We start from the raw sequence: 26,611 nt of genomic DNA on the forward strand, positions 1-26,611 counted from the left end.
CTGAGCCGCAGCAGACAGAAAAGGGGTGGAGGGAAGAGCCCGGGTTCCAAGCCCGGCTCTGCGGCCTTGGGCCGGGTGGTCCGCTCATCTGTCCACCCCCGGCAGCAGTCCCTGGGGCGGGATGGTCTCCCACCCTCTCAGCAGCCACCTGCCGCTCAAAACACGGAAAGTGAAGCCGGCGAGCAGGTGCTGGACGGGGGTGCTGACCAGACGATGCTCGCCGCGGGCGGGGGAGGCTGCAGGTCCCCAACGGACTGGGGCTTCCCAGAGGCTGGCTACGCCCCCAGGGAAGCTGTCGTCTTCCGGCGGGGTGGGGGGGTGGGTGGGGGGCCCTGCTGGCGAGCTCCCAGGTCGGAGGTCGGGGTCGGGGTCCGCGGCCGGCAGAAGCGCCCAGCTCAGCCCGCCCCCCAGCGCCCGCGCAGAAGGAAAACGCCAACCACCTGCTTCTCTTTCTCAGTAGGTGTATTTTTAAATAGCTTTCGAGATACACATATTTTCTTCCTTTAAAAAACATCTGTCGGAGCAGTTTTGTTCTTGTTTTGCTGGTCATCCCACGGTCCCGAGCCCCCTGCGCCTGGGCCGGGACGCGTGGGCTGGGGACTGGCAGCCTGTGCGGGCATCACGGAGACCCCGGCCTCACGGTTCCGCCCAGTCTTTCCACAGATCATGCAGGGCCGCATGTGAGCTCAAACGTCCATTTATTTCAAAGCGGTAATAATTTAAAATTATAAAAACCTTTCCGCTGCTGCTGTGTGGAGGGTGAGGTTAGAGACAGATGGGTGGGGGAGCTGGGGACGCCCCCAGGGGCGCCGTGTGCCCAGGCCCCTGTGCCAGATGCCAGCCTGGAGGCGGCGGTCCTCCGAGTCTCTGCCCACGGCAGGGGGTGTGGTGTGGGAGCCGAGGCAGGCGGGGGCACCTCCGGGCTCTGGCTCCATGGTGCCCCCCCCCGCCCCCACCCACCGCCCCCCAGGGCCTGGTGCGGGCGGGCGGGGTCCTGCGCTCACTCTGGGGGCCGGCCGGAGGGAGGCGGGGGGCTCAGGAGCTGCCGGCCGGGTTTTCGTTGCTCGGCGAGCTGGAGGACGACGAGGACGAGGACGAGGAGAAGCTCACGCCGGTCAGGCCTGGGGGGTTGGTGGCTGTGTTCTGTCCGGTGAGACTTTTCCGGCACACAGGGCAGCTGTCGTGCTTTGTGGGGACACGGGAGGAGGGGTCAGAGGCGGCGCACACGGGGGACCCCCAGGGCCGCGGCCCCTGCTCACCTGCTGCAGCCAGGGCACGATGCAGCCGTCGTGGAAGAGGTGGCTGCAAGGCAGCTGCCGCACGCGCTCCCCCAGCCCGTAGTCGTCCTTGCACACGGGGCACTCCAGCCCGGAGCCTGCGCGACAGGAGCCCGTGAGCGCCGCCCGGGGCACTGCCGAGGGCGCAGAGTGTTGGGAAAGGGAAAGCCGCCCGGTGGCCGGGAGCCACGCACCTACGTGTTCCTCAGTGACGGGGACGGTGGGGAGGGCCTGGATTTTCTCTTTGTCTGCAGGCGGGGGGCCCGTGTTTTCAAACTGGTTGAGGAGCTGAAAGACAAGAGGCCAGAGTGCCGGGAGCTCGGCAGGCAGGCGCGGCCCCTCGCCCCGCAGGGCTCTGAAATGCAAGGCTGGGTTACCTGCAAGAGCACCAAGCCTGTGTTTTTCCAGGTCCCCGGACCCCCACAAAGCTGAGCCCCACGCTCCTCCCCACCCGTCTGCGCGTCCAGTCAGGGTCACTTTGCACCCAGGGCGACCCCTCCCAGCACCGAGGGTCCCGCCCAGGGGCTGGATCCTGCCCTGGCCAAGCGCCACAGCCTCCCCAGTGTAAGCCCTCCCAAGGCCCGCCAGGGTCACGAGGACCACCCCAGCCTCAGGACGGGAGTCATGGGGAACTGGGGAGCAGGGCACCACACCACGGACTCTCTCGTCCTCTGGAAGCAGGGCCCATCAAACACCTCGTCCTCGGCAGAAGGAAAGATGGTGACACCCCGGTGCCCACCTCGGGCGCCCCACCCTGTACCTGCGTGATGATGGCATCCAGGCCGTTGGCCCCCCAGGCGTAGTCCATCGGGTTTGAGTGCAGGACGCCCCTGGGCAGAGAGGTCTGGGGTTCAAGTGGCAGAGGCGCCGGGCAGGGCGCCAGGGGACCCGCCCACCTACTCACCAAGGGCCCAGGCCCAGGCTGGGGATGCTGGCTGGGGTGATGATGCCATTAACCAGCTGCTGGATGATCCTGGAACAGAGTGGGAAGCCCGGCCTGCAGTCAGCACCTGCCCGCGAGCCTGGACAGCACCTGCGAGCACAACCGCACCTGCTCCCCACGTGACAACCCGGGGCGCATCCCAGAGGTCCCCAGCCCTGCCGTTCGCAGCAGCCCTGAAACGTGCCGGCTGGGGTGGCGGCGAAGCCCGGGCCCAGGGGAGCCGGGCAGCTCCCAGACGCCGGACACCAGGGTCGTCGGGGCAGCCCCGGCTGTGTCCCAGGCTGGATTCCAACAGAGCAGAGCCCATCTTAAGTGACACGGCGCGGGTGCGCGTTTGGCTGAGTCCCAGCTAGGAATCTGCTGGAGAAGCCCGGCCCGCCGAGGAATGTTCTCGTTAGCCCCGGCCTTCGGAACACGCCTCGGCTCACAGGGAAGCCGCCCTGCTGCTGACCCCGCACGGAGGGACCTCCGGGCTCTGCTGAGGAGCAGGGACGCCAGAAACCTACCCCACGTGCCTACCACCCAAGGTAGACACAAGGACCCAAGTGTGAACCGGTCGTGTCTGACCAGATGGGCATCTGGGCAGGGGGCGTGCAGGAGAGGCAGGGACCCCGTCAGAAGGACGGGGGGACCGAGGGGACAAAGGGTCCTTGGTGCTGTCCAGTTCTCGCCCGCCCTCAAGCCCTCGGGCCACACTTCCGGGCCCCTGTCTGCACCCCATCAGCATGGTGGGCCGAGGCCAAATCGGCCTGGACGTGCTGGGGACCGCCCTGCCCGGAGGTCAGCCCCAGAGCTGGCATCCACCCCTCTGTGCCCACAGAACCTTCCGGAAGGGCAGACGGTCGGTCCACCTGAGCTGGGACGGGGCAGGCCTCAAGACTTCCCTGAGCATCCCACCCGCCGGCTCCCCGCAGGCACCTCACCCTTCCAGCGTGGGGACGCCGTCGTGCCGGCCGGTAGCCCGCCGGGCAGTGAGGCGGGCGCGGGGCTGCCGGGCGCCATACCGGTGCCGGGAGTGCTGCTCCCTCTCCCGCCGGCTCTCGGGGTCCCTGCCCTCATCGGCCTGCACCCCGGGGGGGAACGTGGGGATCTCGAAGCTGTCGTCAAAGATGCCGAAAGCAAACTGGCCGTAGCCCTGCGGCAGCGTGAACAGGTGCTGGTCCACGTTCTGCGGGGGAAGGGCCGTGGTCACAGGCCTGGGAGCCCAGGTGTCCTCCACGCACTGTGGGGTGCTGCCGGACCCAGGGCTCTGGGGGATGGGGACACGCCGGGGGACCTTGGTGTGTGTGGGAGGAAGGAGGAAGGTCAGGCCCAGCGGTCAAGGGTCAGGCGGGGGAACACTCCTGTGCAGGGAGGGGAGGGCTGGCTGGCTGCCCGCAGGAAAGGCGCATGACCTGGGGCCGGACTCACCTCGAATGACGGCCTGCTCTGGTCCGGGGGGGCTGTGGAGGGGGCGGACCCATTCTCTGTACTCCTGGGAGGACGGGGGCTCGTCAGCACCGGGGGTGCCCCACTGGGCCTCAGGGCCGCGATCCCCCTCTGAAGCCCTGCCCATGCACCGGGTCAGGAAGAGGAGGCTGACTCCCCCACATCCCCCCCCCGCCTGCCGCGGCCCGACCCGGCTCTGCCCACCTAGAACAGAGCCAGCGTTCGGCGCGGCACCCCGCGTCCCAGCCACAGCCCCGCCCGCACCCCGAGGGGCCTGGTCTGGCCAGCGTGCACCCAGGCTGCGTCACCTGGTTTCTTCTGGAAGCTCCTCGATAAAGCCAGACTCGCATCTGGGGCAGATGTAATCCTGCAGGGGAGAGGGCGGGTAAGCGCCATCTCGGGGCCCCTGCCCCGGGCTGAGCGAGCAGGGCCCCCCCACCTCTAGCCGTGGCACACAGCACAAGCTCCCAGCACACCTGGGAAACTGCCCCAGGCCAGGGTTGGAGCTGGCAGAGGCCCTGCCGGGCGGCCCTGGCTAGGGCACGAGCACAGACCCTCATCGGCCACAGCGACGACCTCTGTGTCTCCATGACTAGTGACCCCTGCGCCTGCTGGTGGCAGTGAGGCCCCGGCTCCCAGGTCACCTCCCTGCCATTCCACAGTCCACCAGCCCATGCTCCTCAGGGTCAGAGAAGTCATTTCAAGGTCTCCACTCACCCACGTCAGCCGTTAAAGGCTCTGACAAGGCCTGCAACAGGCCAGCTGCTGTGGGTCCACTGAGCAATTCCCGACTTAGGCAGACAGAAAACACTCTGTGATTACCTCTGCCTGCCACATGCACACAGAGGCCCCTGTACCAAGCTCTGGAAGGTCGCAGGAGTGACCGTAGGGCCCCAGGATGATGGAGGCCTCAACAGTCCAAGTTCCAGGATGGGGGCCACCTAAGGTGGGAAGTGCCACCCAGGGACAGGGACCAGCCTGTGGGCACCCATGGTGGCATTTCTGGAACATTCCAGTAGCCCCCACACGGGGCCGTGACCCCATCCCCCCTGGCACGCCCCCTTCCCACTTCTGGTCCACGGGTGCTGTCTCGACGGGAGCGGGGGACTGGCCCCTGGGGAGCCGTGGTACAGGTGGCGTGCCAGGTCCCCGTCAGGGCCGTGGGAGCCACCACTGACTGCACAGGCCACGTCACTCCACTGCCTGCACGCCAAAAGCAAAGGGGGCTCCAAAGGACACTGTCTGAGCCGGATGGGAAGAAGCCGCACAGGCCACAGGAGCCGGTGTCCAGGACTCACACGAGCCCTAACAATTCCACAACAAAACCACAAACCACCCAGTGCAAAAATGGCCGAAGAACCAAAACAGGCAGTTCTCCAAGGACACACGGAGGGCAGGACGCCGGCGGAAGGACACTTGGCCCGGTCGGGAGTGGGAGATGTGAACCAGAGCCGGGAGACGCCACGTCACGGCCCCCAGAACAGCCCGACCCCGACACGCAGTGACAAGTGCCGGCCAGGACGTGCAGACGTCGGAGCCGGCCGCCCCGCTGGCGGGGACGGGACACAGGACAGTCTCTCCGGAAACAGTCCCGCAGCTCCTCGGAAAGATGCACCCGGGGTCACCCGACGACCCTGCGCGTCCACGGCTGCATACACGGCCGAGACACACGGAAACACACGTCCCACCAAACCCTAAGTACACGTCCACAGCGACGCGCCTCGTGGCAGCCGAAAAGCCCTAACAAGCACAGTGTCCCTGAGCAGGTGGATGTGGCCCGCCCACGCGCGGAGTGTCCCCAGCCCCCGCAGGAGCGAGGCCGCCACGCCTGGGGACGGACCCCGAGCCCACAACACGCAGGGAGGGAACCAGACACAGGGGGCCACACGGGGTGTGAGTCCACATGTGTGACACGTCCAGACCAGGCTCCTCCACGGACGGGAAGGGGGCTCGTGGGGGCCCAGGGGCTGGGGGAGGGGATGGCTGATGGGGACGGGGTCTCCTCGGGGCTGATGGAAAGTTCCAGGACTGGATGTGGTGGTAGGTCCAGGGCTCCTGAGCGCACAGGAAGCACCAGAGAGCACGCTGCGAGCGGGCGGGTCGTGTGTCAACAAGGCCATGAGAAGGGGCACTGAGGACAGGGACGTGGGGGCCCTAGGCAGCTGGCAGCACAGGGAGCGAGCAGCCCTCAGGGCGCGGGCTCTCACCGCCTGGCAGAGCCTCGAGGGGAGGGAGGGTCAGCACGCGGGCTGGTGTGGCTGCAGGTGTCTGTAGGCTCGGTTAGGACGCCCAGAACCAAACCACGGCTTGGCATGGCCATGTCACAGACAGAACCGGGCATCACCCAGGGCTGCTTCGGCTCAGGGTCGGCAGGAAGGTCCAGGCTCTCTGCTCCCTGCTGGAGCCCACCCGCCCCACACCTGCCCTCCAGATGAGACGGAAACCAGACCTGTGCCTGCCGTCACGAGGCAGGATGGCAGGGCCAGGGAGGGCCTTCACGAGAAGCGGCCACTCCCAGCCTCCATGTCCCTCCCCCGACCCCCCGCCTGACCCCCTCCCCGGCCAGCTTCGGAGCGTCAGCTGCCTCAGCCCATACCGTGCAGCCCGACCTGCTGCGGAACAGGCGACCTCTCCCCCCACCGTGAGGCTTGGGGCCGCTCCTGAGCGTCCCCGGGAGCACAAGCTCCTCACCCCGCGCTCTGCTCTCACTCTGCCCTGCGGTCAGCTCAGGACAGGCCAGCCTGGCGCTCCTGCTGCCCGGCCCCACCAGGCCACCCCCACGTGCCCTCTCTTCTCCCGGCCTGGCCTGCACACCGTCCCTCTGCCGGAGCGTTCTTCCCGATAGCTACCTGGCTTGCCCCCGCTCGGAAGTCGGGTCTCTGCTCAAACGTCACCTCCTGGCTGCAAGCCTCGGTCTCCCCACCTGTAAACGGAGGATGGCCTCAACCCTAGGGCTCTGAGATCCGGCAGCCCCTGAGGACCGCAGGGAAGGACTCAGCTGCTGGCCGTGCTCAGGGCCCTGCGCAAGCCCCGCGGCTGAATCCAGGCTGGCCTGTCTGAGCCGTGGGCCCCTAGGATGTCAGGCAGGACTCCAGGCTCTGTAAGAGTGAGGAAGGGACCAGATCTGGGGGTGTCCCAGTGCTCTCCTCCTCCAAGGGCAAACCCCAGAGACTTCTGTTCAACCTGAGTAGCCGACGGCAGACGCCCGCAGCCCAGCGAGGACACCCCGGACAGACTGCTTGCCGTCCAGCCTCCAGGGGGTGGCGGCCCCAGGCCCCCGGCCCTCCCCCGGGAGCACCTCACGGTGCTCATGGCTCCTCACGGTGAAGCAGTGACCGCTCCCCTCGGAGGAAGGGACCACCCCAGCACCATCAGCAACGGCGGTGGCCAGAGCACGGAGGACAGGACGGACACTCAATCCACGGAGCGCCTTGCTCCTGTGCTCAGCCCCCACGACGAGCCTAGGAGGTGCGACTCAGCCCCTCCTCAGTGACAGGGAGGACACGCGGGTGTAGACACGGGAGTGACCTGCCCAGGTCGCCCAGGTCAGCTGGACGGCCCTCGGGAACAGGCACCGGCCTCATTGACGATCTCCTTCACAGCATGGCCAGGCACGGTCCCGCAGGATAGTGTGCTCTAGGGCGAGGCTGGGCTCTGTGGGCCGGGCCCCTCAGCGCCCCCACGGGACCCCCAACTCCAAGCGCAGCGCAGACGCCCCGCAGGGACACAGACTCAGGCCCAAACACAGCCGTGACGGGCCTCCCACGCCCCAGCCTGTGCCCCACCAGCCCACGGACCTCAGGAGCACCTGCTGCCCCACGCAGCTGTTCTCAGCAGTCACTGGGCAGAGGGACCTGCCCAGACCCCCTGGGAAAGGAGACCCTGCCCCTCACCACTCCCCAGTCCCCCTGCCCTTTCTTCTCGCGGTCTGAGCAGCGGCCACCACGTCCCATGTCCACACCCCATCTGCCCCTGAGCGTGTGTGAGCGCCGTGCACCCTGCTGGACGCCTGGGTGCAGAGCCGCACCACAACCCGGCCACGCATGGGGCCCGCTGTGAGCCGAAGTTGGGCACACAAAGCCCGGCACTCGTTTCAGCCCGGGGTCCCCATTCGCACCTTCCTCCGTCTGCAGGCTGCTGCAGATGCCGCGGCTAGCCGGGAGCCCGTACGACAGGACGCGTGCGCCTGCTGTGCTGGGCGTGTCCCCTCGCTCAGCTGCCACATGGCTCCGAGGCCTGGGGTGCCCTCAGGCACGGCTCACCCTGGCACCCAGCCACCACCTCGGGGCTCACCTGCTTCTGCCCCTGCTGACTTCAGACCCTGAGCAAACATCGGCCCTCTTCGGGGCTGCAGGGTGGGGTCCACGTTCCGGGGCGCGGTCGGCCCACATGTCACGGCTCCCCGGGCATCCCTGGTGCCCGACGTCCACCCCATGCTCCACGTGTCCGGCGAGCCCCTGGAGTCCGTTCCACCCTTCGCCTCCCAGGGCCCCAGTTTCTGCAGCTGCAAACGGATGGCTCACCATGGGCAGGGCCCCCCACGGCTGTCAGGTGGCCAGAGGGCCCAGAATGAGGTCACGTGGTGCCCGGGAGGCAGGCCCAGCCACAGGGCTCTGTGGGGAGGACTCCACTCATTCTGCCAAAACCTGAAGGCCAGGACGTCTCCAGGCCCCCCCAGGACGCATGAAGAGAGCGAGAGCAGGCTGGCTCTCCTCGCCCCAGCGCCCCTCCAGGCCCGGTCTCCATCCAAGCACGCACTCAGGACACCTCTGAGAAGGAGAGCGGTCACCATCGATGTGACGACAGGCGGAAAGAGGGCCATCTTAAGGCGCCATGTGCAACAGGGAGCTCAGGAGTGAGGACCCCACACTGCTGCCTGCTTTGTCCACCTGGTGCCACTTCCCGGACGCCCTGCAGACGCCGCGCACAGCCAGGCTCTGCCCTCAGAGGTGCCACGTCCACAGCCCTGCAATCCACCCAAGCTGGCACCCCGCTGCACCCCGAGTGCGGCCGTCTCCCGGGAAGGATCGAGTCCGGGCTTGTGCGCCAGCCTTGGAGGCCTGCAAGCCAGCCGGCCTGTCTGGTTCCTGCTCCCACATGCCCTGCCCCAGCGAGGCCGCAGGCCCGTCCCTGTGTACCCCATGGGTCAGGGCCGGCACTCCTCCCCACACACGTGCTTCCGCCGGACCCCACGGAGTGGACGCGGGTTAGCTCCTCAAACCCATCTTGCAGGCCAGGAAACAGAGGTCCAGGGAGTGAGAGCCTTGCCCAGAGCCACACGGTGGAGACGGGGCACGGCTGGGGGCGACCTCAGCCTGATCCTGCAGAGAAGCCCCTGAACGCAGGCACTGTCTCAGGGCCTCCGGAGGGACCTCAGCGGTGACAAAAATCCAAGGTAGGAACTGCACGAAAGCCAGCCCCAACGCCCTGCAGCACGCGAACCCCGGGGCCCCCTTCCCCTGCTACCACGTCGACGGAGCCTGCGTTTCCGCCCCCTGCGTGCCCCCTACGATCAACGGCCGGTCTCCTGCGCCGCGTGGAACCCTACCTCAAGCCCACGAGCAGGCACACTCCTCACCGTCACTGGCTGTCACAGAACCTACCAGGGTCCTAACCAAACATTTGCCAATCACTGATCCAACACGGCCTCTCCGCCCGGCCTGTGAACTCTGAGGACAAAGGCCAAGGAAACCTCGACACTACGGGATTCCGTGCTTAGCAAGGTCCTCACCAGCCGGGGACAACTGCAAGAGGTCAGGGTCCTCCAGGTCCAAGGCCACATGCCCAGGCAGTGGCCACACCTGGCGAGGACCCAGGCCCTGTGCTGGCCCCAGGGAGGGGGCGCAGAGCGGACAGCTGTGCAGGCCGCCCGGCCTCACCACAAAGCAGGCCGCTGTGGGGAAGCCCGAGACCCAGGGCCCGTCGCGGGGCTCAGACCAGCTGCCAGGGGCTGTATGCCATCAGGCTAGGCTGGCGAGCTGTCAGGGGACCAGCGCCTTCCTGCCCTGGCCGAGCTGGGGCTGCAGAAAGCCGGAAGAGGCAGAAGCTGGACTTCGCGAGGGAGGCCGGAGCAGGGCAGGTCTCAGTTCCCCCAGCAGGTGCTCACACATCCGAGGTTTCCTTTTATTCTTCCTCCTCCGAAGGAGGACCGAGACCCTCGCCTCCCTACCCTTCCCAGGCTCGGGGGCGCAGACGGCGTTCTCTGCTCCAAACCCCGACTTTAGCCCACGTTCCTCCTCTGTGGCTGGGATGACCCCGACAGGCCCCTCCCCCTGGCCCCCTGCCGCCCCGCTTCCCAGGGGCGCCCGCAGCTGGAAAGGCAGACCCCAGTCTGCCTGTGATAGGGAAGAGCCTCCACCCACCCCGCAGGCAACCGTGGGGGCACCCTGGCCGGAGGTGAAGTGTAAGGGGAGCACCCAGAAGTGCTCAGTAAGTCCTGACACCGTTCCCACGCCTCCCTCTTCCCGCCCCGCGGGATCGGCCCAGGGGCGACCGTCAGGGCCACGGCTGGCCTGAGCTTCCCAGGGTTTCGCCTTCCGCACTGCCAGGGAGGAGAGGGTGGGACCAGACCGCCGCTTTCCCTGGCGGCCTGGGGCAGGGGGACACGGGTCCCACCCTGGCCCTCCGGGAGGAAGAGCCTGGGAAACTACCTCTAACCAGCAGCCCCTGCGCACCACGCGGTTTGGGAAACCTGGGCCTAAAGAGCAGAAAGCAACACCTGGCCACGGGCCGGCCTCAGCGCCCGCGCCCCCAGCTCCAGGGACGCGCAAAACCGCAGGCCCGGGGCAGCTGTCAGGCCGGGCCCAGGTCCACCGCCTTCCCGTCCCTTCCCGACCACGGGAAAGCGGGCGGGAAGGCTCCAGCCGGCGGCCCCCAGCCAGGCCCCCGCAGCGCCGACCACGCGCTCCGGGAACGGCCCCCGGGCCCCCCCCCACCTCTCTCCTGCTGGGCGGCGCGCCGAGCGCAGGTCACGCGGCCTCCGCGGGCCTCAGTTTCCCCAGCAGGGACCGAGGGGCCTGCCGGGGCGGGAGGCCGCGCATCGGGGGTCATCGGCACCGCGGCGCCCCCGGCGGCGGACCCCGCCCCCGAGCCCTCCGCAGAGACCCGGGCCGACGCCTCCCGGGCCTCAGTTTCCCCGTCGGAGCCCGCTCGCCTCAGGCCCAGAGCGAGCGCTCCCGCCCGCCGCCCCGGCCCGGGCCTCACCGGCAGGCGCGGCACGATCTCGACCGAACAGCAGTGGCAGAAGTACCGTCCGGGGTGCGGCGACGCCTCGGCCATGGCCACTGCCGCCTCCTCCGCGCCGCCCGCCCCCCGCGCGGCGCCCGCCGCCGGCCGTTTGCTGCTCCCTTGCCGGCCGACGCGCCCGCGCACGCTCACGCAAGGCACGCACGGCACGCACGGCGTGGGGTGGAGGGCGCGCGGGAGCGAGGCTGGCGGCGCGCGCGGCAGGCGCCGGCCCGGGCAACGGGGGCCGCTGAGGGACAAACAGCGCGGGCGCCTCTCGCGCGGGACTCCGGGCCGGGAGCGGGGGGCGGGGGCCAGGCCAGGACGACCAGGGAGGGGCGGGGGCCCGGGAGGGGCGGGGGCCCGGGAGGGGCGGGGGCCGGGTCTCCCTGGCAACCCGGATCGGGGAGCGGCTGGGGCCGAGGCCCGGCTGTACGCGGCGGAGGCCCAGGGGCGGGCCGTGCCCGGGGTGCGCTCGCGCCCCTGCTCTCCTCCGGAACAGGCCGTCGCTTTCACTTCCCTCGAGGTGTCTCCCACCGCCGCGCACGCCCTTCTGCCCCCTCACGGTGCTCGCTGGCGCGGGGTGCCGGGCGCGCTCTCACCTCCGGCCCTTTGCACTGGCTGTGCCCCGTGGCGGGTGCACCCAGACTCCTGCGGGCTTTCTTCTCGCTTTTCTCCGGTCTTTGCTCAGATGTGTCCCCAGCCGGGATGCCTTTCTCAATAGCCCTTAATTCCCCCTGACAACCTGTAGGGCCGGCTCCACGGAAGGGACGCTGGAGTCTCGCTCCCAGCTGGCCTCCGGACAGCGCCTGGTGCACAGCTATTCCATAAACACTCGTGCCCTGAATGCAGAGGACAGGCCGGCTCCGGGGTCGAAGGAGGACTGCCTCCGTGCCACAGCGTGACCCACGGGATAAGGGAGTCAGGCCCGCCAGGGGTGGCCTTGTTTCTGAAAACGAAGGAAGCCTACCCCCGCCCCATCCCACACAATAAGTCAGACAAAAATTCATTATCACCCAGCACAGGCCGGGGTCGATTCTGAGGTTAAGTGCAGCCCAATCATGCATTTGATTCATCCACTCAACAGAACGTTCACCGAGCACCTGCTGCGTGCCGGACCTTGTGATGCGTGCGAGAACACAACGTGGAGAACAGTGAAAATGGCTCCGTGGCTCTGGGAGACACCCCAGTCCCATGAGACTGGGCCAGGGGATGGGTTCCTGGGGTGGTGCTGGCTCTGCCTGGGAGACAGACAGGGTTTCCTAGGGGAGGGGGCATTTGAGCCAGGGCTTTGAGGAACGAATAGGAGTAGGTTGGCGTTGGGCTTCCCACAAAAGGGGATATTGGAACCAGAGTGTCAAGAAATTTAAAAATGGAGTCTATGTATAAAGGATCTTGAATGGCAAGAGGCTAGGGACAAGGACTTGTCTACCAGCCAGCCTTGTCCCCCCTCAAGGTCCAGGGGTGATTGCAAGGCATTCCTGCACTGACCACTGGAGCGCATGCTGGTCCCATCACTGGGAATCCAGGAAACCCCAGGCCCGGGAAGGGCAGTTGGCTTCAGGTCTGGTGCCCAGCTCTCACTTCTCACTCACTCACTCTGCAAACACGTTCACGCTTTCACTCTGCACAAGTCTATGAGGTATCACCCAAGAGGCCGCAGAAGCAGTAGGCCTGTGTCCAAGCCCCGCCTAGCAGCGCTGACTGTGTGGCCTGGGGTGGGTCACTTCATTCCGGTACAGATAGCACAACCTGCCTCCGGGTTCTGGGGCTGCAGGAGGCTTGGAGGACACACGGGTGCCCATGGCGCCTCCCAGGTGCTCACGGGACCTTGCTGCCTGCCCTGAGTTCATCTGCCCCTAGCCCACCCTTCCCCGCCCAGCCTCACTGGCTCCCTTGGGTGGGCCCAGCTGCAGCCCACCCCAGGACCCTTGTCTGGTCATTACCTCTGCTGGGAGTGCCCTTCCCACTGCCCCTTTTCTTTCCTAGCTTCTCTGGAGGCTGCCCCAACCCCTTCCTGAGGGCGTCCCCTCCCACACTGCACCCCGATGCCCAGCACCCTCTTTCCTTCTCCTGGAGCCAGCAATCCAGGAGTCGCAATGGCATTGCCCAAAACCTGAGACCACAACTCAGCCTAAAGTCGTGTCCCACAGATTCTCGAATACATGAATAATTAGTGAGTCCCTGCTGGGTGCCGGCCCCTGCTGGGGCTCCGGAGCAGCGGAGCAGCGGTAACAGGAAGCCGGGGTTTTGGGTTTTGTGTATTGTAAGACAAGGAGCTCAGTAAGCGGGGTGCGGGGTAGAGAGGTGGGGAGGGGTAGCTGAAGTTGAATCTTCTCGCAAGCACGACAACGTGAGGGCGATTGAGAACCCCCCACCTTCCATTTGAGACTGAGGGCGCACACAAGTTCATGCAGCAAGGCCAGGACTCAGCCCTGGCCATTGGACCCCTGCCTGTGGGCTACCCTGGAACTGGGGCATTGGAATGCCAGCTCAGGCAGTGTCTGCGTCTAACCCAGTGGCTCTCGGGTTCTGGGGCCCTCAGGTACCCATTTGTGGCCAGGGGCTGCCATGCTGCTGATGGGACAGATGGGAGGGCACTCTGGTGGCCTGGCACAATGAAACACAGGGGACTCCTGATGGATTTCCCAGCATTTCCTTGAAAAGTCTTTGTGGATTATGGAGGTAGGTGGCACCTGGGCCCTACAGAGTCCCCCAGGACAGGGCCATGCCTCCCTCCTCCGACTTCCCACAACACAGTTGTGCTCCCCTCTTAGACACTACAGGACAAGGACAGACAGCCCCTCTGACACAGTCTTCCATCCCTAAAATGGGTCTCCCTCCTGCCTCCCCGGCAAATGCTTCTGTAAAGCGCAGCTGTCTCAGCACTAGACCTTAGCGTGTGCCCTCCCCTCTGCCTAGAGCTTCCTTTCCTTCCACTGCCCCATGCTGAGTCAGGAGCCTCAAGGCAGAGGGGAAATTATCAGAACAGTCAACAACCATCTGAGTTTCCCCCCTGGGCAGGTGACTCTGGCTCTTGCTGGGTTACCTCCTGTCCCAGCTACCCACAATAGCTTTCACCTCTGTGTGGGGACGATTCAGGGGGTAAGGCCTCTCCTAACCCTAACCCTCTACCAGGGTCAGCCTTCTTTTCCGGCTTTGGAGTGGGTTTTGATTTTGGGCGAGTGATCATGTTCAGAGTTTTTTTTCTAGCTATTTAATTTTTCATGAGTGTTAGGACCTTCTCTCTGGTGGGACGATTCCGTGTAAGTTAGGATTGGAGCGGCACTTAACTGGTCGAGCTGGTAGCATTCCCGGCCCTGGCTTGGCCTGGGGGAGGGGCAGATGTACGCTCAGGTACTCGCCTACTCGGGTGCAAATCAAGCCTCAGAGGCCCTGGGGGGCTTTGGGACCAGAGAAAGGGATTACCCACATTGCAGGGAAGAGACTAAGGCACTGAGCAGGCAGGCCACTGACCCACTGGCAACATTCCTCCAAGCAAACAGGCTACTTTTGCAGTTTGGGGGGTTTTCTTTTTAATCTCTCTTTTGTATTTTTTGAGTTATGTCTTTTTTCCCTTTTTATTTATATTTGTTGGTCTACATTTTTTATTTCTATTTTTTCATTTGATTCATACACACCCGCGGGTACCTCCAAAAGCGGGCTACTCCTTTACCGAACCAACAGCACTTTACCAAACGGGGTGATCAGCACCAAAGACACGAAGCCCAGGCCCATCCGCAGCCTCATCCACGCTGGCGGCTCACCTCCACGGTCTGGTCTCGGTTCCGCATCCCGCTGGGACATTCCTAGGCCGCGACCTTGACACAATGGCACGGGCTCGGATCAGGCCAACCGAGCGCTCAGGCTTCCTCTTTGCCGGGGCAAACGCAGAGGATGGGCCGGGAGGATGAACGGACGCATGAATGAGAGGAGGAGGGGACGAGGTCGCCGCCTGCGGGAGTTGGGGTCACGGGAAAAGCACCGACGGGGGGACCGCGCGGCGGAGGGCGGCGCGCTGTCCCGTCCCGCGTGGGACCTCAACTGTGCTGAGCCAGCCGCCTGGCCACGGGCTTGGGCTCGTGGCTCACGCCGCCCCGTGAACCGTGCCCGGCCGCCGGGGCGGGACTGCGTCCACGGTCCCCATCTCGCAGGGGGCCCAGGGTGACAGCTTCCGGGCCGGGGGTCCCCCCACCCCCGCTCCCCGGGCGGCGGCGGGGCCAGCAGTTCCCCGCTCACTGCGACCCCCGACACACCCGCCGCCGGCCGCGGAGGCCGCCGCAGACTCCGGATCTTCAGCGCCGCGAGCAGACACGGCGGCGCGACGGGACGCACCTTCGTTTGTTAGAGCAGCGAACTGGACACTGATACCTCCGCCTTCCGCCGGTCACGTGCACCCTCGCTCCGCCCGCCGCCCCCCAGGCCCCGCCCCAGCAGGCTCTCTCCCCCACCGTTGGCCAGAGCTGGGTCACATGGTCTCCTCTAAGCCATTGGCTAGCGAGGGGAGTGGCTGACATTACGTCGATTCGCTCGGCCTATCAGCTTACGCCTCTGGACTGGGGGTGGGCCCTATCTTCCACCGCAAAGAAGACGGCCTGCTTCCTGCGCAGACTCTGTTCCTTTTCAGGGAGGCGGGGCGGGGGGGCCTGGCGGCGGCGGGGGCGGGGCGTGGGCGCGCGGCAGGGGCCCGGGACGCGGCCCGAGAGCCGGGACTTCGTCTGCGGGCTGCGGGCAGCAGCGCGTGCCGTCGGAGAGGGAGGGCGGCCCCGGAAGGCGCTGACAAGGCCCGGCCCCGACCGGGCTCTCCGGGAGCGGCCGCCACGCGCGAGGCCTCGGCGTGGGCCTCACGCCCCGTGAGAGACCCCGCAAGGCTCTGCTTGCCGGAGCGCTGACCGCGGCTGGTCCTCGCGCACGGCCGGCAGACCTTTCGTTGATGGGGGCGTTGAGGACGGGGGGACGAGGTGACCCTGAGAGCTCTGGGGTTAAATCCCGGGGCAGAGATGGGCACTTCCGTGTGGGTGAGCCCTGCAGCCCCTGCAGATCCGCGGCTCTGGGTCCAAAGGCTCGGCTTGAGTAAAACGTAAACGGGCTTAGTGAAAGCTGGTTTTGTTCACCGCAGCTGACTTCATCTTCTGGGGTGGAGGAATTCAGGCACAGCTGGATCCAGGACTTCCAGCCACAGTACAGGGAGTTTCTGCTGCCCCTCTTGGCTCAGTGTCCTGCTGGCCTGGCTTCTCCCTGGCCCTTGGTAGGAGCCACCAGCAGCTCCAGGCTCACACCCCTCCAGCTCAGGCGGGAAGTGGATGTCTCTTTCCCAGAAAAAAGAATCTCAGAGCTGACTCCCGGGTTTGCTGAATGCGAGATGACCCTAATTGGTTCAGCCTGGGTTGGTGCCCACGCCTGGGATCTTTCGGGTTGGGAGCACAGGAGGTGATTGCTCCAAGGAAAATCTGGTGCTGGGACCAGAAGAGGGGCGATGCCAGCCACAATCTGGGGGCTGGCCATCATTGTCCAGTCCAGAGTAGGAGGGCCCTGCCCCACAGCTCAGCACATGGGTCCCGGAATCTTGCTTATCTGGTACTGATGCCAGTCCCAATAACGTGGGGCTTCGTGACTGCCAGAAAGTCACCTTCCTTCCTCCACCCTCTACAATGGAAGCCTGTCTCACGGCATCATGGTGAGTGGCAAAGAAAACTCATCAGGCATCTCCCCCGGACAAACACCTATCAATAAGTATCAATAAGTATCTGTACACACACGTCATGCCCCTGCTGTGCACCATGCACTGTCCCTAGCGTCCTGGCTGGAATCGGCAGTAACAGGATTTGTGCCCATTTTACAGATGAGAACACGGGGCACAGAGAGGTCACACGTGGCCTGACCAAGGTGTACATCCTGTACCAGGCTTCCACCAGAAGGGTCCCTCTCCCTGCATGCCTCGAGGTCACTCCTTGCAGGCCCCACAGCCATCCTCTGCTCTGCCAGCTGCCTTCATGCTCATGTTCACTCCCTCGTTTGTCTCCAGCCCACAGGGACCCTATCGCTGTGGCACCAGGCTCGATCTGTACAGCCTGCCTACTGCTTCTGTGACAAATTGCCCCCTACTTGGCAACTTAAAACAACACAACTTTTCCTCTTCTCGTTCTGGAGGTCAGAAGTCCAACATGGGTCTCACTGAACTAAAATCAAGGTACTGGGACAGTCTAATTCCTTCTGGAGCCTCGGGGGTGGGGCGTCTGTTCTTGCTTTTCCAGCTTCTGCTCTTTAAATTCTCTGAAGAGTTTCTTTATTTGAGAGCAAGAATGAGAGTGCACATTGTGGGGAGAAGAGGGGGAGGGAGAGAGAGAACCCAAGCTGACTCCCCACTGAGCGTGGAGCCCAACACAGGGCTCGATCCTGGGACCCTGAGATCATGACCTGAGCCCCCCAGATGTCCCAGCAAGTGCCCTCCCTCGTGCCCATCACCCACACCTCCCGCCATCAACTCTCACTTTGTTCTCTACAGTTAAGAGTCTCTTAGGGGCATCCGGCTGGCTCAGTCTGTAGAGCATGCAACACTTGGTCTCAGGGTTCTGAGTTCAAGTCCCATGTTGGGCATGGAGTTTACCGAAAACAGAAAAAACAAAACAAAAAAAACCAACCTTTTTTTAATTTTTTTTAAAGATTTTATTTATTTATTTGACAGAAAGAAATCACAAGTAGGCAGAGAAGCAGGCAGAGAGAGAGAGGAGGAAGCAGGCTCCTGGCTGAGCAGAGAGCCCGATGTGGGACTCGCTCCCAGGACCCTGAGATCATGACCTGAGCTGAAGGCAGAGGCATTAACCCAGCCAGGCGCCCAAACCCAACCTTTTATGGTTTGCGTCCTCTCTCCTTTTTCTCTCCTCTTTTTTTTTTTTGTTTTTAATTTTTTTTAATTTTTTGTTTTTAATTTTTTAATTTTTAATTTTTAATTTTTTTATTTGTTTATTTTCAGCATAATAGTATTCATTGTTTTTGCACCACACCCAGTGCTCCATGCAGTACGTGCCCTCCCTATTACCTACCACCTGGTTCCTCAACCTCCCACCCCCCCCCCCCCCCCCCCCCCGCCCCTTCAAAACCCTCTGGTTGTTTTTCAGAGTCCATAGTCCTCTTTTTTTTTTTTATTTTTTAAAGATTTTATTTATTTATTTGACAGACAGAGATCACAAGTAGGCAGAGACGCGCAGGCAGAGAGAGAGGAGGAAGCAGGCTCCCCGCTGAGCAGAGAGCCCGATGCGGGGCTTGATCCCAGGACCCTGAGATTATGACCTGAGCCGAAGGCAGAGGCTTTAACCCACTGAGCCACCCAGGCATCCTTTCTCTCCTCTTTTAAACTCCACCCAGGAGTGCGATTGTATGGTATTTGTCCTTCTCTGACTGACTGACGCTTTTCCAGCTTCTGGAGGCTACTCACATTCCTGGGTTCGAGGCCCCTCCGTTTGTCCATGGCCGGCAACGGCAGGTCACATGCTTCTCTCTGACCACAGGCGGAAATGGTTTCTGCTTTTGATGACCCTCTGATTCCACCGGGCCCACCTGTGCCATCCAGGACCCTCTCCGCAACCGAATGTTCAAGGTGGGCTTTGTCTTACCCATAGCACGAACATCCGACCACTTCTGTTCCCGTGCCCCTTTCCTCACCATAGTTCAGTCTAGTGTGATTTCAATGTCCTCCTCCTCTAAGAAGTCAGCCTTGACCTCCCCAGTCTGCACTGGGTCTAGCACCCTCCGTCAGAACTCTGGCCGCTCTGGGTGGTCATGGCCTGTTTTCTGTGGGGTCTGGAGGAGTGACGCCTAGGGCCGTGGGGAGTCCTGGTGGATGTCTGAGCTGGGGAGGAGCCGTACAGTAGACAGCTGTGGTAGGAAGTGGGCTGCAGGGCATGAGGCTGAGGCCCGGTCCGGGTGGAGAGGAGGGCATGAAAAGAGGGCTCCTCAGTGAGGGCCAGTGACTTGCTTTAGGTCACCTAGCACACGGCCTCCGGGCTGGGGAGACATGCCAGGTCGGGTGGGGGCAGGAGCTGCTGGCAACCACTCTCAGTCCAGAGCCCACGCCAGGCTGACAATGACCGTTCGGTGTGTACCACCCAGGCTGGGGCAGCTGAGCCACGGCAGGGTCAGGTCTCGGCCAAGGTCGCAGTGTCTGGCTCCGGCACACCCTTGGTGAGAACATCAGGTCCCATCCCTGCCCCACCCCCCAGCCAGGGGAGAATCCCCTCACACGGTCAGAGGTCAAGGACAGGCCAAGACGGCTGGGTGCCCTCCCTCGGTGCCCTGGCCACTGGTGGGGGCACATGGGGCAGGCTGAGCTGCTGACATGGAGGAAGGGGTCCAGGCATGGCATAACCGCCGCAGAGCTCATGCATGTGGGAGGTCTGGAATCTTTGGCTTCAGCACCTGGCGGGGCGCGGGGAGGGGTGATGCAGCCACAGCAGGTCACTACCCGTGAAAGACGCCATCACTCTCATCTTTTTCCTGTTCCTGAAAGCATTCCCACTCTTCAAAGTTATCTATTAACTTGTTTGTCTATGTGTTTTGTTTTTACGGCCCTTACAAACCGCAGGCTTGGTGATGACAAGACTGGGTCAGCCTTGGTCACTCTGGTACCCCAGCACCCCCCAACAATCCTTGCCGTAGGAGATTGTCTTGATTTCTTACAATTCAAACAGAGAGGGGCTGTACAGGACCCATGAACATTTGGAGAGGGCCCTGATCATTTGGGGGCGGGGAGACCCACAGATAGGAGGGATGAGCTCCCAAAGAGGAGGAACATCGGGCTGACCCGACCCCCAGTGGATTCGGTTCTTTCCAGGACCATGCTGATGTCTGGCGTCACCGTCACAAATTGTGGAAAAGCTGGGAGTCCCGGAGGCCGAGGACTCCAGATACAAGGAGCACCAGACCTGAAGAGAGGAAAAAACCCGAAGCCAGTAAGGGCTTTCCGATGTGGCCTGGGAGGACGACGTGCAAAGGTCTGCGGGCGGGGGTGGGGGTTGGTGCCATCTCCCAACGACCAGGCTCGGCGGCCACACTCTGCAAGCCCTGCCTAAGGCTCACGACGCCGGGGGCCATTTGTGGCTCTGGGTCTCCCGCGGCCGCACCCCGCACCCCGCCGCCTCCGCGGCCAGCCAGCCCCGCCGGCCCGTGCTGCTCGCACCCAGCCTAGCCCACGGCTCCAGCGGCCCGGGGCCCGGGGGCGTGAGTGGGTGGGTGTTGCTGCGGCTGAGGTCTCTGGAGCGTGTGGGCGCGTGGGGCCCGGGAGGAGGTTAGGGGCCCAGATCGCGCCTGGGCCGCACGGGCGACCACTTGCAAGCCACGACGGGACACACGGATCCGCAACCCGCTCCCCGTGGGTCTCGGGCTGAAGACCCCACCCCCATGAGCGCAGGGTGAGCCCCGGAAACCACGGTCTGGCCCCCCGGGCGCTGGCCGCGGGGACACCTTCCCGGAGCCTCGGGCTCCCCGGGCGGACCCCCGCCCTACCCCCGCAGCTGCCCTCGGGGTGGCCAGGCCCAGCCCCGGCACACACCGGGCGCGACTCGGCCTCGCGCCCCGCCCCGGCCCGGCCCCGCCCCGCCCGCAGCCCGCGGGACCTTTATAGGGAGCGCCCGGCCGCCGCGCGCTGGGAAGTCGGTGCCGCCGCCCTCCCAGCCGCCCGCCCGCCCGACGCGGGGGCCGCCGCCGTCTCTGCGTCCGCCATGCGTCCCGGGACGCCGGGGCCACTGTGGCCACTGCCCTGGGGGGCCCTGGCTTGGGCCGTGGGCTTCGTGGGCTCCGTGGGCTCGGGGGACCCCGCGCCCGGTGAGTGGGGCGGCCGGAAGGGGCGGGCGGGGTGGGCCACCCACGTGGGCCTGCCCGGGAATGCGGGCCTTGGGGGAGATGTCGGGGCGCGCGGCGGCAGCTGGTGATCGGAGGCCTCCTCGGGTTCAGTCTGCGAGGGCTTGGGGCTCCCCTCCCCCAGCCCCAAAGGGGCTGAAGGAGGGTCACCAGGAGGTCAGCAGTGTGGCTCTTCCACAGCGGTCAAGACGAGTGGTCACAGTGACTGCTGACATTTGCTGGGGGCTGTCTAACCCTCCGAGAATGCATAGGACAGCCCAGCTGTGCCTGTACGCGCGTCACGCCCATTTCCCAGATGGGGAAACTGAGGTGCAGGGTCACACGGCTTACAAGTGGCAAACTCAGGATTCGAACCTGAACCGCTTGAGTCCTGAAGCCCCGGAGAGGCGGGGCTGGGTGGCCGGCCCGGGGACCTCCACCTGAGGTCTCGTATCTTCCCCAGGTTTGGCTTAGATAGATGGGCTGTTGGAAGCCCAGAGCAGCCGCTTGTTGGGGGATGCCGGGCAAGGAACTGCCCCACTCCTGGCCTCAGTTTCTCGTTTTGTAAGCTGGGTGCCAAGGTCCTGAGCTCCCACAGCGGGTCCCTGTAAGGCGCTCAGCAACAGCGCCTGCGAACCAGTGAGTTCTCTGGGCTGGGGGCTGTGGCCTCCCCTGCCCCTGTTCAGAGTGCAGAAATGGAGGGCTCTCTGCCTGCCCACCCCAGCCGGCAGCCCCACCCCAGCCCCGCTGGAAGGGGAGAGCTGAGCCCCCTCCCCGAAGGCCGTGTCCCCAGGGAGATGGTGAGCTCATGCAAGGGGAATGTTCCCAAGTTGGAGTGAGTAAGAGGCGGGCCAGGCAAGGGGGGGCTGCCAAGCGAGGGGGGCTCTGCGTGCCCTCGGGTGCTGTCTAGACAGAGGGCAGAGGCGGAGAGGCGGCTGCAGGGCCCACTGACCCTGACATGTCCAGCTCTGGGCGTTTGGCTGGTTGGGCAGGATGCCAGGCCGGGGCCTGGGGGCCTGGAGCGACAGAAGGTGGGAAGAGCTTCCCACCAGGAGTTGGGGTTGTGTGGGGGGTGGAGCTCCGAGAGGACAAGGAATCCCGGAAGGATGGCAAAAGGATCCAGAGCTGAGCTGGGAAGGGAGCTCCCGTGCAGGTCTCTGGCCCTCCTTCCCAGCTTGGGAGCAATCATCCCTCTGTAGTTACTGAGCAGCAGCTGTATGTAGCCCCCAGGGCTGGGAGTTGGGTGTTGGGAGCGGTGCAGGAGGGCACCCCTGGTGTGGCAGTGACCGCCCTCGGGTGCACAGGTGGCGTGTGCTGGCTGCAGCAGGGCCGAGAGGCCACGTGCAGCCTGGTGCTGAGGACCGACGTCAGCCAAGCCGAGTGCTGTGCCTCTGGCAGCATCGACACCGCCTGGTCCAACGTTTCTCACCCGGGGAACAAGATCAGCCTCCTGGGCTTCCTGGGCCTGGTCCACTGCCTCCCCTGCAAAGGTGAGACCACGGGCGTCAGCCACAGGTCAGGGTCACTGGGGGACAACTGGGAAGGAGTGCCCCATCCAAAGGGTATGCAGAAGGAGGCTGAGTGTTTGTGGAGGGAACCCAGGGTTCAGAGAGAGGCTGGGGACTTGAGGTTCCCCGGCCTCAGCTTCCATCCGCTGAGGACTCAGGAAGAAACTCTGAGGGCTCCCCAGCCTCGTTTCCGGCCTGCCGGGGTGCACTTTCCTTCCCGCACCCCACCTGGGAGAAAGGCACTGAACTCACACCTGACTTTCTCTACCGGCCGCCTGGCTGTCGCCTTGCCCCCGTCAGTGTTCCCAACACTTTGCGCAAAGCCCCCGAGACTCCGGCGGTCTGTGCCGGGACGAGAGATGCCTGTTTGACCAGCAGGCGCCTTCTGGACCACGTTCTGAGAAGTGTTCTCAGCTGCCTCCTTCATCAGACTAGCAACTCCTTGAGGGCCAAATGCATGAATGAGCCAAGACACTTGCTCTGCCTTCCGGGCCTGTGGTCTGGGCCGGACATGCAGGGGCCCAGAGGTGGTGCGGGGGCACGGCCTGAAGGAGGCGGGCGAGTACCAGGGTGCTGGGGCGTCATGAGGAGTTTGCCAGGTGGAGAAAGTATGGGACCGGGCCTTAGTGGGTGGGCCGCTGCAGGGAGGAGGCTGGAGCTGAGGCCCAGCTGAGAGCCCGGCTGGCCACCGGGACGCGACTGGTCTCATCAGTCTGGCTGGGTGGTCTTGGACTCACTGCCATTTGCCCTGGCTCCCTCCAGAACCGCCGCTGGGCTCTGGGAGGAGGACCCAGCGGCGGTTCTGGAGGGAGCACAGACTTACAAAATCGCCTGGCCTAGACATAAGGTCCAGGTCACCCTGCCCCCAACCTCATCTGGCCTTGGGGAAGGCAGCTCCGTTCTCCCACTTCCGTTCCTGCTTGTGAAGCCACCGGGGGAGTGTTTCCAGATGTGTGTGTGGGCAAGCAATGTGGGAAGTGCCCAGGTGCGGCCCACATGCCCTGGCAGGGTTGACACGGGGGCGCCAGCACACACGCTCATTTTACGTGCACGCTTCCCCAGTCAGCCTCGCTTTACACACGGGGAAACTGAGGCTGAACTCAAGAGCTCCAGTCCGCCCTCCAGGACCACAAGCAACAGAACTGGGGTGGGGGGGGGCTATTTGCGGTCTGGCCTGGAGTTTTCGTTCGGAGGAGCCCTTGGCTCGGGTCCACTCCCAGCTGTGACGGGGCCTCAGTTTCCCCCTTTTGTAAAATGCTGACAAGTTGGCATCCCCTCGTGGGGCGTGGCTGGGAGACTGCAACGAGCCTGGGAGGGCCAGTGAGGGGAGCCGCCGTCAGTGGGGCTGGGGCTGAGGCCGAGTCTGGTCTGCATTTCCCAAGGTCCGGGGAGAGGGGTGCTGGGTGGAGCTGGAGACCCCAGAGAGAGAACTGCCCTGCTCAGGCCTGTTTCCCTGCCTGAGAAACGGGGGGAGGGGGGCCGGGGTAACCCCTGGTTCATCAGGCCCGGGATGTGGGAAGCCCCCTGCCCAGGAAATGAGCCTCGCGGCCCAGCGCCAACGCCCCGCCCTCCCCGACGCCTCCTCGGGGTTGGTCCTGGCAGGCACGGGGAACGGACGCTGCCTGTCCTCCCAGACCCGCGCATGGACCGGGCGGGCCCCCGCCGGCCTTCCCTCCCGGCGCGAAGATCAGGGAACGGGCGCCAGCCCGAGCGGGGGGCCCAGCTGCGGAGCGCGAGCGGGACCGGGCCCTGGAAGCTCGTTCCTGAACCCCCCGATTCCGGGCAGACACCCCCGCCCCGTGCCCGCCCACTCTGAGCCCCGGCCCGGGGCTGATCTCGTCCCCAACGGGTCCCGCACCACACCCCGAGCCCGCCGCCCTCGCCTGTGCTCCCCGGCGCCGGCCCGGCCCCACTCCGCGCGGCCTCCAGCCTCCGACGAGGGGGCGGGGGCTCCGCGGCCTCCGGCCTCGGCCACGCGGCCCCCCCACGCGCGCGTGCCCTGTGTCCGCAGATTCGTGCGAGGGCGTGGAGTGCGGCCCCGGCAAGGCGTGCCGCATGCAGGGGGGCCGCCCGCGCTGCGAGTGCGCGCCCGACTGCGCGGGGCTCCCGGCGCGCCTGCAGGTCTGCGGCTCGGACGGCGCCACCTACCGCGACGAGTGCGAGCTGCGCGCCGCGCGCTGCCGCGGCCACCCGGACCTGCGCGTCATGTACCCGGGACGCTGCCGCAGTACGTGGGGGCGGGGCCGGCGGGGCGGGGCGGGGCGGGGCCGGCGGGGCGGGGCCTAACAGCTGGCCTCCCGGGAGGGCGCCTCTGGATTGGGTCAGCCGTGGGTCGGCCGGAATGAGGAAAACCGGGGTGCGGCTTTGGAAGGGGAGGTCTGGGGCTCACGTGGGGTGGAAGACGGGGGTGCGTGACTCAGGGCGGGGCTTGGGTGTGGCCGGAGTGCGGGCGAGGCGCGCGGAGGGGTGTGGCTTCCGCCGGGGGCGGGGCCTGGGGTGGAGCCTGCCTGCGGCCCGACCGCGCCCCTGACCCGCCCCCGCGCCCCGCCCGCAGAGTCGTGCGCGCACGTCCTGTGCCCGCGGCCGCAGTCGTGCGTGGTGGACCAGACGGGCAGTGCCCACTGCGTGGTGTGTCGCGCGGCGCCCTGTCCCGCGCCCTCCAGCCCCGGCCAGGAGCTCTGCGGCAACAACAACGTCACCTACATGTCCTCGTGCCACCTCCGCCAGGCCACCTGCTTCCTGGGCCGCTCTATCGGCGTGCGCCACCCGGGCAGCTGTGCAGGTGCGGCGCGGAGCCGGGAGCGGCGGCGGGGTCCAGCGTCCCGCCCCTCTCCGCGCCCCCATTTCTCTTTTCTTCCCCCCCGCTCTGCAGGCGCCCCTGGGCCGTCGGACGCAGAGTCGGAGGAGGAGGAGGAGAACTTCGTATGAGCCCGTGGGGCCGACTTGGGCCTGGCGTTCAAGGCTTCCCCGCTTTATTTATTGCTGCAGCCGAGTCTAATTTATGTCCCATGGACGCCCCCCCCGAGCCTGGACCGGGAGCCCCCTGACGATACGTTGGAAGAATTGGGGGAGGAGGCCTGGGACTGTGGCACGGAGCGGCCCAGGAGGACCCCCGCTGCTTCTGCTCTAGGGATAACTTAATTACCGCCGTCACGAGAGAGGGCTGGGGACTCACCCCTGCCGACAATTAGTGAAGAAGCACCCCAGCCTTCTAGACTAGACTGGGACTAAGGCCTGGGCGTGTATAAGTGAGCCTCAGAACCTACCCAGGCCTCAGACAGGCCGAGCGAGGAAGCAGCCATCGTCCCCAGCCAGTTCGAGAACGCTGGGGTTACTTTCTCTCCTGCCCTTGTTTCCCCAGTAAGTCCTGTGGTGGCCCCTTAGGAAAGCCCAGCTTGTCCCCTGGACGGGGTGAGGGGAGGGGCTGCTGTCTGTGTCTCCTGACATGGGCCTCGGGCCAGAGTGTTATGTCCAGTGGGGCCCGGTGCCCTTAGGGCAGGACCCCGTGGGCACAGGAGCCCCTGCCCCCGGAGCTGCGCGTCTGAGCGGCACACTAGTTCTGCGGTCCCATCCGCACATGAGGTCTGGATCGGAACCCCTGGTCCCATGAGACTGGTCCCAGCGGAACCTCACCCAGTGCCCAGCTGGACCCTCCTCACCCTGCAGCCGGCTGGGGAGTCTTGACACCAGCCAGGTGCTAGCCTCGGGTAGAGTCTCTGCCTTCTGTCTGGGCTGTTGCTGGGTAATCCCGCCCCGTGTCTGTATGGGGGCCAGAGGCTTAGGCTACATATCGGGAGCCCCCAGCAGGCAAGAGCACAGCTCCAAGCTTGGGGGGGAGCCACACGGGGCCAGCTGCGCTCACCCTCCCCTAGCCCCTCAGAAGTGCCTTACCTGTGACCCTGAGAAGTGTCCTTGGGCTCCCGACAAGACCACCTCCCCCAGCCTGGGGTCCCGCCTCACCAAAGAAATAAAGACTCCACTCCAGAGTATCCAAGCCTTGGTTTGCCCCCCACCCCCAGCCTCTGTGCCGCCCCCTTTGGTAGTGGGTTACCACCCAGGCACCTGGGGTGCTGTTAGGGTGGTGAGTGGGGGAGACTCCTCCTGTCTCTGGGCCTCAGTGTGTACGTCTGGGCCGTGGGCAGCAGCCAGGGAGACAGCTGAGGATCATGATGTGTGGACCTGGGCGGGGGAAGGAAGCCTTTCTAAGGTAGGAGATGAAAGGGGATTGAGATGGCTGTGGTTAGCTGGGGCTGAAGGAGGTCCACGTCGGGGGTGCTGCGTGGGCAGAGTCAGGAGGCTGCCCTGGCTGGGGGCTGGGGAAGGGTGCTGAGGGGCCTGGGTCCTGAAGCAAGTGGCTCGGGGTCGCTTGGGGAGGCAGTAGCAAAACCAGACCCTCC

The 26,611-nt window shown here is 65.3% G+C and overlaps 2 protein-coding genes across 8 annotated transcripts; one reads left to right on the plus strand and one right to left on the minus strand.

Annotated features, from left to right (window-relative positions):
• Positions 1 to 681: 681 nt before the first annotated feature.
• RNF126 (ring finger protein 126) lies at positions 682 to 11,031 on the minus strand. Its single transcript, XM_045990134.1, has 9 exons — positions 10,852 to 11,031; positions 3,957 to 4,015; positions 3,631 to 3,694; positions 3,144 to 3,388; positions 2,182 to 2,250; positions 2,038 to 2,107; positions 1,472 to 1,565; positions 1,260 to 1,375; positions 682 to 1,185 (listed from the first exon to the last, which is right to left on the minus strand). The coding sequence occupies exons 1-9, from the start codon at positions 10,924 to 10,926 to the stop codon at positions 1,036 to 1,038; spliced, it is 942 nt and encodes a 313-aa protein (XP_045846090.1). The 5' UTR covers positions 10,927 to 11,031; the 3' UTR covers positions 682 to 1,035.
• Positions 11,032 to 15,541: 4,510 nt separating this feature from the next.
• Positions 15,542 to 26,555, plus strand: FSTL3 (follistatin like 3). Of its 7 annotated transcripts, none has more exons than XM_045990136.1 (8): positions 15,542 to 16,549; positions 16,898 to 17,062; positions 18,381 to 18,469; positions 19,703 to 19,862; positions 22,011 to 22,196; positions 24,226 to 24,441; positions 24,769 to 24,996; positions 25,087 to 26,555. In XM_045990136.1, the coding sequence occupies exons 3-8, from the start codon at positions 18,461 to 18,463 to the stop codon at positions 25,140 to 25,142; spliced, it is 855 nt and encodes a 284-aa protein (XP_045846092.1). In that variant the 5' UTR covers positions 15,542 to 16,549; positions 16,898 to 17,062; positions 18,381 to 18,460; the 3' UTR covers positions 25,143 to 26,555. The 7 variants fall into 7 exon arrangements, with proteins under 7 accessions (XP_045846092.1, XP_045846093.1, XP_045846094.1 ...); XM_045990137.1 differs by having other exon boundaries at positions 15,542 to 16,258; XM_045990138.1 differs by having other exon boundaries at positions 15,542 to 16,120.
• Positions 26,556 to 26,611: the final 56 nt, after the last annotated feature.

This window comes from Meles meles, chromosome 20 (genome assembly GCF_922984935.1).
Source record: "Meles meles chromosome 20, mMelMel3.1 paternal haplotype, whole genome shotgun sequence".
In the NCBI taxonomy this organism is placed as follows: domain Eukaryota; kingdom Metazoa; phylum Chordata; class Mammalia; order Carnivora; family Mustelidae; genus Meles; species Meles meles.